The sequence below is a fragment of the Panicum virgatum genome, chromosome 6N (genome assembly GCF_016808335.1).
Source record: "Panicum virgatum strain AP13 chromosome 6N, P.virgatum_v5, whole genome shotgun sequence".
In the NCBI taxonomy this organism is placed as follows: Eukaryota; Viridiplantae; Streptophyta; class Magnoliopsida; order Poales; family Poaceae; genus Panicum; species Panicum virgatum.
Genome location: NC_053150.1, coordinates 943,766 through 955,185, shown reverse-complemented (window position 1 = coordinate 955,185; position 11,420 = coordinate 943,766). Strand labels below are relative to the sequence as shown.

General features: G+C 46.1%; 2 protein-coding genes and 1 long non-coding RNA gene across 4 annotated transcripts; 1 reads left to right on the top strand and 2 right to left on the bottom strand.

Annotated features, from left to right (window-relative positions):
• Positions 1 to 1,968: 1,968 nt before the first annotated feature.
• On the top strand, positions 1,969 to 3,874 carry LOC120677748. Its single transcript, XM_039958930.1, has one exon. The coding sequence runs from the start codon at positions 2,151 to 2,153 to the stop codon at positions 3,156 to 3,158; it is 1,008 nt and encodes a 335-aa protein (XP_039814864.1). The 5' UTR covers positions 1,969 to 2,150; the 3' UTR covers positions 3,159 to 3,874.
• A 1,222-nt stretch (positions 3,875 to 5,096) lies between these two features.
• On the bottom strand, positions 5,097 to 7,290 carry LOC120677747 (disease resistance protein RGA5-like). 2 transcript variants are annotated; one of them, XM_039958929.1, is made up of 3 exons: positions 6,576 to 7,218; positions 5,578 to 6,480; positions 5,097 to 5,475 (listed from the first exon to the last, which is right to left on the bottom strand). In XM_039958929.1, exons 2-3 carry the CDS (start codon positions 6,456 to 6,458, stop codon positions 5,454 to 5,456), a joined length of 903 nt encoding a protein of 300 aa, XP_039814863.1. In that variant the 5' UTR covers positions 6,459 to 6,480; positions 6,576 to 7,218; the 3' UTR covers positions 5,097 to 5,453. The 2 variants fall into 2 exon arrangements, with proteins under 2 accessions (XP_039814863.1, XP_039814862.1); XM_039958928.1 differs by having other exon boundaries at positions 5,578 to 7,290.
• A 1,645-nt stretch (positions 7,291 to 8,935) lies between these two features.
• LOC120677749 lies at positions 8,936 to 10,551 on the bottom strand. The gene is made up of 3 exons (XR_005676437.1): positions 10,421 to 10,551; positions 10,039 to 10,334; positions 8,936 to 9,951 (listed from the first exon to the last, which is right to left on the bottom strand). It is a non-coding gene; the product is annotated as an uncharacterized LOC120677749 (long non-coding RNA).
• Between the last annotated feature and the right edge of the window lie 869 nt (positions 10,552 to 11,420).

Genomic DNA, 11,420 nt, shown 5'->3' with positions numbered 1-11,420 from the left:
CGGGGGCTGCGGCGGCTACAACAGTGCCCTTATTTTGGTGGCCCTGTGAAACGCTGGAATCAGTGCATTGCTCCTGTACTGCTGTACTTTTGTTTGTACATGTCATGGGAATGCAATATTTTACTTGCTTTTGCCTATACCACATCATCCCATTTCAAGTGCACATGGGTCATTTTAACACTCAGCTATTTCTTCAATTTTCGAATAGCTAGGTAGGCTGTGTAGTACTCCACGAGCAGAGCTGCCACCACCGCCCACCATGGCCGCCATCTAGCCCTGCACGGCGCACCCCATCCTGCGGCCACCCTTCGTCGATTCCACTCGCAGGAAGCTGCTCGGCCCCTCCCCCGACCTTCGCTGCCGCTCACCCGAGCGATTCCGGCCGGGAACGCCGGAATCGGCTCCTCCAATGCCGGCCGCCATTCTTGCTGTGCTTGAAGCTCCGCTCTTTGTCCGCTCGATTGGAGCCCGCAGTGAGCTTCCTCGCGTTCTCCTCTTCCTCCCCGGCCTCTTCCCCCACCCCTTCCGGTGCGCCGCCGCCGGAACGTCGCTGGTGAGCGCGCGTGGCGGAGCAGAGCCACGGCGAGCGCGCGCCGGGGAGTAGGGCCGCGGCGAGCGCGCGGCGGAGCGGGCCGCGGTGAGCGCGCGCGGCGGAGCGGGCCGCGGTGAGCGCCCGCGGCGGAGCCGGCCGGCGAGCGCATCGTGGCGGAGCAGGCCGCGGCGAGCGCGGCGGAGCGGGTCCCGGCGAGCGCAAGCGGCGGAGCAAGCCGGGGCGAGCGCAAGGGCGGAGCGGGTCCCGACGAGCGCGCGCGGCGGAGCAAGCCGGGGCGAGCGCTCGCGGCGGAGCAAGCCACGGCGAGCGGGTCGCGGCGGAGCTTGCCGGCGGGGGAGAAACAGGGGAGGAGAGAGGGACGTGGGGAGAGGGTGGTGGGAGATAAGGTTAGGATGGGTCCACTTGTAAGTGACTATGGAAGTGATGTGTAAAGTTGATTTGAGTATAAAATATAGATGACTAGGATATAGAGGATGTATATAGAGTATGAACGAGTGCAGGGAAACTGGACGTAGAGGAGAGAATATTAATGATTAGGGTGGAATATTTCTTTTAAAGGATGATTTTAAAGTATAACGAGTGCAGACAGTCTAAGTGCAGGTGGACCTAGTCACTCATGTCATACTCAAGAGGATAGAGAGACGGCGTGGTCGTGTACGGTACAAGTAACGTAGAGAGCCTAAGTAGAATCCATCATCCATCTGCATCTACGCACTCCAAGAGCGAGCATAGGAAAGCCTGGTGCTGGCTCTGGAAACTTGTTGATGAATGGGCAGACAGGTCGAACAAGACGTACAGTACGAAAGATGACATCGGCCAAACTAGCTTGCTAGATGAATGGAACATTTCTTTTATTTTTTGTGCAAGCCTAATAGTAGCCGTATCCAAGCTACGCCCGCATAGTACATCCTGTGTCGCACCCGTGCCGGGATAACTTGGGTATCAAACAGTTTCGACAAACTAAGTACTGGTGGAGTACATGTGGGAAAGAAAGAAAGAATGATCTCCAGTATTCATGCCTACAACAACCAAACAATTTCTGTGAATTCCGGATTGAACAGTTTTCTCAACTCCAATCCAAGCTAGCAATATGCATGTGTATGTAACAAAAAAAACCGGTTTACTTCTCAAAAATTTTCAAGATTCTCTGTATGCATAGAGTATTAAATATAATTTAAAAAACAACTAATTGTACAGTTTAACAGTAAATGATGAGATGAATTTTTTAAACCTAATTAACTCAAGATTAGATACTAATTACTAAATAAAAATAGAAGCCAAACCCAAAAAATGAAATCAAAGGATGTCCGGGAACCAACGAAACATGCTGCCGTCAACGCTGGGCAGGCACTGCGTCTTCGTCCAACACCAACACCAACACCAACACCAGAGAGAGACTTTGACCAAATCAACACAACCCAATTGATTATTTCCTTCCGCCCCTCTTGCCTTGCTTTGCTTCTTCCTCGTCCTCCTCCTCTCGAGCCTCCATCGGCATCCCCATTCCTCCTCCCCCTTGCGAGACGGTCGGTCAAAAACAAAATTCCCCAATCCCCCCACCACGCCAACCAATCCACAGATCCATCCACCCACCGCCATGGAGTGCGAGCCCGAGGAGCTGCAGTTCCTGGGCGCCGCGGGCGTCTACTCCGCCTCCGCGCAGGTCCTCCGCGGCCCGCACCGCCCGCTCTTCGCCCGCATCGCCGCCGCCTTCGTCCTCCCGCTCTCCGCCCTCTTCCTCCTCCACATCGCCATCTCCCACGCCCTCTTCCGCCACATCGACTCCGACGACACCGCGCTCGACGCCTCCTCCCCGGGCTCCGACGCCCAGCGCCGCCTCCTCTCCCGCCTCGCCTCCGACTGGCTCGCGCTCCTCCTCTTCAAGGCCGCCTACCTCCTCGCGCTCCTCCTCCTCTCGCTCCTCGCCACCGCCGCATCCGTCTTCTCCGTCGCCTCCCTCTACTCCGCCAAGCACGACGCGCTCTCCTTCCCGCGGGTGCTCTCCGTCGTGCCCCGCGTCTGGAGGCGCCTCGCCGCCACCTTCCTCGCCGCCTTCGCGCTCCTCTTCGCCTACAACGCCGCCGCCGTCCTCGTCCTCGTCGGCCTCCTCGTCGCCGCCGACAACGGCTCGGGCCTCGCGGGCCTCCTCGCCTTCCTCGTCCTCCTCGCCTACCTCGCCGGCCTCGTCTACCTCAGCGTCGTCTGGCACCTCGCCAGCGTCGTCTCCGTGCTCGAGGACTACAAGGGCTTCGCCGCCATGCGCAAGAGCAAGGACCTCATCCGCGGCAAGCTCCCCACCGCCGCGGCCATCTTCTTCACGCTCAACATCGTCTTCGCGGTCGTCGAGCTCGCCTTCCGCGCCTGGGTCATCAAGGGAGAATCCTCCGCGCCAACCAGGCTCCTCCTCGGCGTCCTCGCGCTCGCCGCGCTCTCCTGCGTCGTCATGCTCGCGCTCGTCGCGCAGACACTCGTCTACCTCGTCTGCAAGAGCTACCACCACGAGAGCATCGACAAGGCCGGCATCTCCGACCACCTCGAGGTATACCTCGGAGAATACGTCCCGCTCAAGGCATCAGACGTACAGATGGAGCAATTCCAGGTCTGAACAAATACGTCCTGCAGCACGATATATATGCTTGCTTGCTTCCCTGCTTCATCCATCCATTCGATCCCCTGCTCGCTCCACCAGATCCCTTTTCCTCCCTCTCCTGGCTGTTGGCTGGATGATTGGAAGGAAATCCTTTCCTGCTTGTATTTCCTCTCCTCCTCCATCAGCACTAGCATTAGCATCAGCTTGCTTGCTTGTTGTAATCTGTAACTTTACATGCCAACAACGCCAAACATATCATCATGAACATAATACTTGTAGTACTTGTTAGAATGGTAGTGGTATATTGGTTGGGGACAAGAAGAATAATCATGAGAACTGTTCTCTGTACCTGTCTGTAAGGGTACATGTAGGATGCACTCACTGCTTTTAAAGCACAAAACAGGAAGACTGAACATCTATGAGTTGCGAAATGGAGCTATAGGTTAATTTGGATATACTCAATGTTTGTATACACTTATAATCGACAAATAGATGTTTCATTCATTATGATCAGCAATCGAAATTTGGCTAAGGGAGGGAATAATACTTCTGCTTACTACCTTAATAATTAATATGTCCTGCTCTGAATGCCTGATTCCCCAAGCTGGCTATCATTGCCAACGGTACTTAAGTGTGTCTGTATTCTGTAACTCTGCGCTGATATTTGTCATTTCAACATTGTGAAACTGATGTAGCTAATACTGAGATCACAAACATTGTGGTTTTGGTCATTCGAACAATCTTTGCTTCTATTATCATCTCTTGGAGCAATTCCAGGTCTGGTTTCCTCTGCTCTGCAAATCATGTCCAGGATTTCCTCTGTACACTCCTCACGTTCAAATCTGTTGTTTTACTCGCACGCCAACTTTTGATGAACATAGTACTTGCTTAGAGGATTGGGAATTCAGGATGGGTACTGGTGGTATTAGTTTAGGATGGAAATGGGCGGTTATCATGAGTTTGCACTTAATGTAGAATCTGCTGCTTTTAATATTTTAATTCATGCTACATGAAGAGCGAACATATAAAGGAAATGAATATATGTTGATTTCTCAGTACTTGTAAATACTGACATGAATGGATACCAATTTTAAGAACTTAATATCTGTATAAATATGGAACTGAGGGACGTGAATGTCTCTCTCTAGTCACTATGTTCTGCTGTGATGATTGGTTGACTGTCAGTTTTTGCGGCTAGTTACATATACTGCCGTGTGTCTCTCTATGATATTTTAACATTGGAGAATTGGGAATTTTGATGGTGCTAGCTAGTATTGGTTGGGGAAAAGAATGACCTTGAGCCGTGTACTTGTAAGGTCGATGTACGATTTGCTGCTTTTAATTCGCACAACAGCAAGAACGAACATAAAAGGAAATAATTTTAGGTGAATTCATCAGGATTACTTATTAGAGATACAAACATGAATGCTCAATTATGAATTTATGATCAGCAAATGAATGTTCGATTATTACCAGCAATCAAAACTTGGAACTGAGGGATCCGAATGTTACTTGATACCTTATTAATAATCAATATTTCCTGCTCTGAATACCGCATAGTTAACTGTACTTGAGTCTGCCTGTATGACATTTAGCATAGTGTGTCTGTATGATATTTACCATTTCAACATTTACATTCTGCAACTGATATAGCACTAGCAATTGGATGCGATAATCGGCATGCTGTAGATGTGTTTTATGTAAGATATAAATTATTTAAAGATTCTCTGTGACCAATGCACAACTATTGTATTCAGTCTTGAGAAAAATTGCAGTAGCTCTAAACTATCCATAGTTGAGAATGAAAAAAATAGCAGCAGTCAGAAACATGGCGGTTGTGCTCCTTGAAACTTCTTGTGATTGAGAATGAGTTGGAATTGTTCACGGCAGGCACTTCTTAGTTTGCTGTAATAACAAATAATTCCTGCTAGCAACTGTGATGTTGTACTCTGATTGCCTGAATCGGCCATGCTGTCAGATTATTGTCATATGCTGCACACCAGTGTGTTGTTGCATATGATGTTGCATTGTAAGAAGGATGTTGCATTACAAAGGAAGGAGCCCTACGCTACGCACAATTTGGATGATAAAAATGGAGGGTTGGGAAGTTATTATTTTTTTTAAAAAAAAGATAGACTAGTACAACCACCAAGGACTAGACTCAGGCTCGATTATGGTGGACGGAACACATGGATAACAACTCGATGTAAGCGGTGACATATATTTGGGCAACTGGCCAGGGAGCCTGTGCTATGCCGGGGTTATTGATTTATATTGGGTGAAGATCCTGCGCCTCAATCATCCATCCAATTAGTCCTCCTCCTCCATGGGTCTGTTGCGTTAAATAGTGGACAGGGAGTGAGCAAAGTACTATGTGCACCGAAAAATAGGAGCTTCAAACAAACATAACTATAACCACGATAGCCATTGTTACCTGATTTTCTGCGATGTGCTGAGTTCGAATTCAGGGCGTGTGGGGAGAGTGTCAGCAGCTTCCTGGAACACGCTCCTGATCAGCGCAGTGTCATCTTCACCAGTTGCGGTAAGCCTCTGCCGTTTGCCCCCGTAGCGCGCCCGCATTGTTGTGATTTTCTCGAGGCTCAGGAGATGGTGGAGCCCGGCAGGTGCTGCCTTGTCCCATTCATGTCCATCCAAGACCAACTCTAGCTCTCGGAGCGCAGGCATCGCCCCTGCCTCAAACGCCAGGAACGACATACCATCGCAGTCGAACCAAAACCAGCTGAGAACTAGGAATCCCGTGGAGCCTCCTATCACGATCCTTTCCGTTGGGATGCCTAGGATCCGCAGGCTGAGGATGATGAGAGACGGCAGCCTTGTCCCAATAAGGGCAACGTCTTCCTCGAGTACCCGCTTCGCCCCAATGTACAACTCACGGAGGCTATGGAGATGGCCGATCCACCTTGGAACTTGAGAGAAGGTGCATCCATACTTCAGATCAAGCAGCTCGAGGTTGCGGAAGGGAGGGGAAAGTGAGCTCAGTGCATCAGCGCGCAGGGCAACAACTTGTTTGAAGACATCAAAAGGATTTACACGTAGTTGTTTGAGGTTACCAAGTTTATCAAGGGAAGTGCTTAGAGCTGTCATCCATGCAGCCTTCGACAACCCCGTACACCCACCATTGGGGAAAGAAAATTCCAAATCTGACAGAGCGGTGAGCTCACCCAGGCCTATAATACCCTCCAACGAGTCCATTGGCAGCATAAAGCCATGCAAAGTGCGCAGTGATTTTACCTTGCCAATCCGGTCAGGCAATCTCGTACCATGTGGCACCGTCAGATGGGACAACCGTGGCATATCAACAATCTCTAATGAAATGCTACAGAAGAATATACCAGATAAATCCAAAGTCTCCAAAAGTCGCAACCCCCGAATTTGACAAGGTATTATTGTACTTTTACCAATTCCTAGTACCTTTAAGTATCTCAGCTGTGACAACTGGTTGATAATAGTCAGGTCCACCGGCATCTCAGCCCTACCATTAATAGCAAGGGATAACACCCTCACAAACTTAAACTCCAGCAACGAAGGTACCCAATTTGATTGTCCTAGCATGCTAAGCGAACGAATCTGTGCTAGGTAATTCACAGCAGTAGTCATAGCCACTTTGTCATCCTCCGTACATCACAACCCAACAACGTTGAGTCGACGAATGACCTTGTCTTGCACTTCTACCACCTCTTGTGGATCATTTACCAAACTCAGGAAATTATCTTCCTTGCATCTCCTTACAATCAATTCAAGCACTCTGCAGCCTGATATCCGACCGATAATGTACTCATAATATACAGGTTGAATCATGCTCCTGTTGACCAGCTCACTGAAATAACTCTCCGCAACATCCCATACATCTTGCCCGCTAGAGTTACTCACAAAACCTTCTGCCACCCATCGCCTCACTAGCTCAACCCTATCAATTCGTTGATCTTCTGGGTAAGAACCTAGATACAGAAAGCATGCCTTCAGATGGCGGGGCAGATTCTTGTAGCTGAGATCTAATATGTACATCATGTCTTCATAGTTGGAGCTTGTTGCAAACTTAGTGGCAAGTGAATTGTGGATATATATACTCCCACTGTCCTTCCAATATTGTTGGTTGGCAAGCTAACATACTAGCCATTGTAATAATCGCAAGCGGTAGACCATCGCACTCCTTTAATATTTCAGATGAAGCTTTCCTGAGCTTAGAAGGACAAGCATCTTCAGATCCAAATATTCTACCAAAGAAGAGTTTCTTTGAGTCTTGCTCACTTAGGGGCCTCATATTATGAATGCATCTGTGGTTGCCGCAACATGATCTAGCTAGATTCTCATTTCGTGTAGTTATTATAACTCTGCTCCACTAATTATTTGGGGGGAAAGCACATTGAATGGTATGCCACGCTCTTGTATCCCATAAATCATCGACAACAATGAAGTACCTACAAAAAGAGCATATGTTGAACTTCTAATATGTGATAAGAATTCTCACTTAATTTGAAGAATTAACCGTACCATATATAACATGAAGTTCTAATATTATAGATGCTACAATGAGAACATCGTAATGCATACAAACAAATATAACCCAGCCTCTATCAAAATAAATATGATAGATACGATTTTTCAAGTAAATATTCAAGAAGTCTAAATAAGTATAACTATGCACTTAGGCCAAATGAACCCAAGTCAATGCCTTTGATCTAATTTCATTCAGAAGATTTGTCTGATGGGTCATTCCACCTCCTCAACATTTAATCTAACAACGTGTAACTAAATCAGACAACTAGTGCTTTAGATCGATTCTTTTTATCTAGTTTAAAGTTAAAACTTTTTAGTAATAAATCTACAGTGATATGAAGATTAGGTCAAATCATAGGTTTTTTTGTATTAATGTTCAAATATGTATTTACACCATATTTTTAGTATCTGATTTTCCATTCAAGAAACGAATAAATTATTTAAACGTATAAACTAGTAATTTACTTAAAAAGCTGGACTGTAGAAATGCATTTGGTAAGAATTCTCACTTAATTTGAAGAATTAACCGTACCATATATAAATCTCATGAAGTTGTAATATTAGATGCACTACTACAAAACTGCATTAACCAAGGCGTTTTAGAAAGGCCTCGGAGGCGGGCGGGCAGGCGGACCGCTTCGGTTAATGCACTACTACAAAACTGCATTAACTCATATGAGAACATCGAAATACATACAAACAAATATAACCAACCTCTATCAAAATGAATAATGTTAAATGTGATTTTCAAGTAAATATTCAAAACTCTAAATAAGTATAACTATGTGTTTAGACACAAAAATATTCTCATAGGTTTGCATCCATTACATGGCACATAGATATCTCTAACAGAACACACATTTAATTACAAACATATGAGAATATTTCTGTGCATTTGAACTTGTATGTTACTCCTATACGTAGAGATAAAGCACATTCTACGGTGGTGAAGGTAGGAAGTACCCCGAAGTACCTAGGATAAAGTACGTGGTACTTCTAAAATGTGGGACCAAGTACAAAAAAGTGGGACCGAATAATAATTTAATTTAATTTTTATAAATATTTTTTATAGATCAACGGCTAGAAAAAAATTCAAGGTAAAAGTACCTGAAATTACCCATTAGTACTTTACAATCATCATAAAAAAAGCTCATTTTTTGTACATGATTTTCCATTCAAGAAAGGAATAAACTATTCAAACATATAAACTAGTAATTTACTTAAAAAGCTGGAATGTAGAAATGAATTTGGTGGCTTACATGTTGAAGTACAACTAGTTACAAGATATTAATTCTTATAAATTATTAGAACATTGATGATGACTACCTCTTATCCTGTAGATGTCCTCTGAGTTTGTTGATAGGATCTTGGAGCTGGCAAGCATGAGAATATGTGCCTAGCCCAAGTTGCGATAGCAAGCTATTGAATAGCCCTAACATCTCTGGCTTTTGAGAAATGGGCACAAATGCCTTGCAGTCAAACTTCCCTCCAACTTCACGGTACACCTCATTTGCTAGCGTGGTCTTCCCTAAACCTCCAAGTCCTACTATTGCCATCACTTTTAATTGTTGCGCTTTGTCCATTGCCCAATCGACAAGCTCGTTTTTTTGGGCATCAATGCCCACAAGGCTCGCAGACTTCTTGTAGAATGCTGATAAGCGAGGATCAACAGCTACGGGGGCAGTAATTGAGATGGACTGATCAAGCATGTACCTCTTTCGACGTTCACTTGTTTCCATTACTTTGGTGTTGATCTCGTCAAACTGATTTGCTAGCCGACGACGATCCTTGAAAGTTCTCATATACTTGGAAGCTTTCCGAAGGATCCCCACCTTGTTGTGGGCTTCACCAACACGTTGCATAAAGTGTCAATGCGGTCTTCGATGTCATAGGACATCTCTATTATATCTTCCCTCCAATTCTTGGCCTGTGGGTCGAGTTCTTCGGCGAGGTCCATCTTCTCAAGCAGAGCATCCATGTCGCTGAGCTCACGCCGAAGGAAGGTCACCACCTTGCGCAGCCCCTTGAGCTTCTTGTACTTATCACCCATGATGGTGGCGAGCTTGGCCAGGACGGGCTTCATCACCCCCATGGAGACGCTGACTACGGCAGCTGTCGCCATGGCTCGGCCAAAACTTCAACTAGTTCCTCACTGCAGTATGTAGCTTGATGTGCTTGCGCTGTTGCAATGGGTGATTTTTCTTGTCTTTTGTGCTACCGTGTCCGAGCTGATGAAATCTGCAAGGACACAATATCCTTTACATGCTGGACTGCGTGCTCCTTGGTCGTCCTGCAACAAAAAATGAACGTGGTTAATACTAGTTGGTGCATGAGAATTCGAATTGGAACACTCCGATCCAACTGGGCTCAAGCTTACCACTGCTTGCTCAAAAGGTTTTGATGCAAGATCCTGTAAAATCCCAAGGCGTCAGATGATCAGGTCGGATATGAGGAGATGTCCGGAGAGTCGTAACAGCTACCCTATGAAATGCGTGCCTCGAACAAGCTGCAACAAGCAAGTGCCAGCAGCTAGCTAGAATAAGCATCGATCCAAAAGGAAAGAATAAGAAACTGAAAAAAAAACCTCGCCCAATCCGAGTGGGGAAAATCCACGAACTGATCGTATGAGCGAGAGATGTCACAAGTCAACTACGTCCTCCCGCTTGTGTTCATCTGTGGTCACAGCTGCAGTGTCAGAAAAGAAGGATAGATGGAGAAGGTAATGTATTTGGTTTTTGGTGAGGATCGGAAGCGCTTACCATGGCATCTTGGGTTATTGTCGGTCCAGAATTCCAGATCTGAGGAGACGTGTTCAGTGTTGAGTTCGACGGGATTTTGGCAGATCGTTTCATGTCTCTTGGGTTATTATTGCAGGGACGATAGATGAGATGAGGCATCTTTCTGCAGCCTGCCCCCTCAACTCTCACAGTTAACGGGATAATCAATTATATATTTTCTGCCTCTAGATTGGCGCCCACTCGGTGTCGGCGCCGTATATTAATAGTTAAAATAAGAGCAAGGCCAATAGGAAAGGCTTTAAGCTCTTTCCATATTATCTAGAGACACTACTTGAAGACATATTCTACAATAATCTGTCTCTTAGATTGTCTCCCGTGGGGCATGGGAATATTAAATTTTTACATACACTTGCTCCAATACTCTCTCAGAGCAAGGCCAATAAGAGGGGCTTTAAGTTCCTTCCATATCATCTAAAGACACTACTTGTAAACATATCCTACAATAATCTGTCTCTTAGATTGTCTCCCGTGGGGCATGAGAATATTAAATTTTTACATGCACTTACTCCAATACTCTCATGAGCTCATGAGACGCATGAGTAAGAGATGAGTTCGTCTCCAAAATCGACTCTTGTAGAGGCGTCTTTTGCATAAGAGTCCGTAGTACTCTCTCACCTCATTTCTATTTCATCCACGTAGGATGGATGCTGATATGTATGGGCTAATAAACTCTTATTGTACATGCTCTAAGATTTGCTCCTGTATGTGATCCTCAAGATCCACGCCATGGTTAAATTATTCGTGTGGTCGGCGCTACTGGTTCCATCGAGCCATGTTCAACACTCTGCACAAAAGAAAAGATTACAGCATCGGGTCACGTGGGCGCAATTTTGGATTTCACAGCTACAATAGTCTGGCTGTTGGTACTTTCTGTTGTGGACTGCGTTCATGCCTTCCTGCAATAAAGTGCCGTTTTGATTAATTAAGGATCGGTTTGGAAGGGCTTATTATGAAGAAAAAA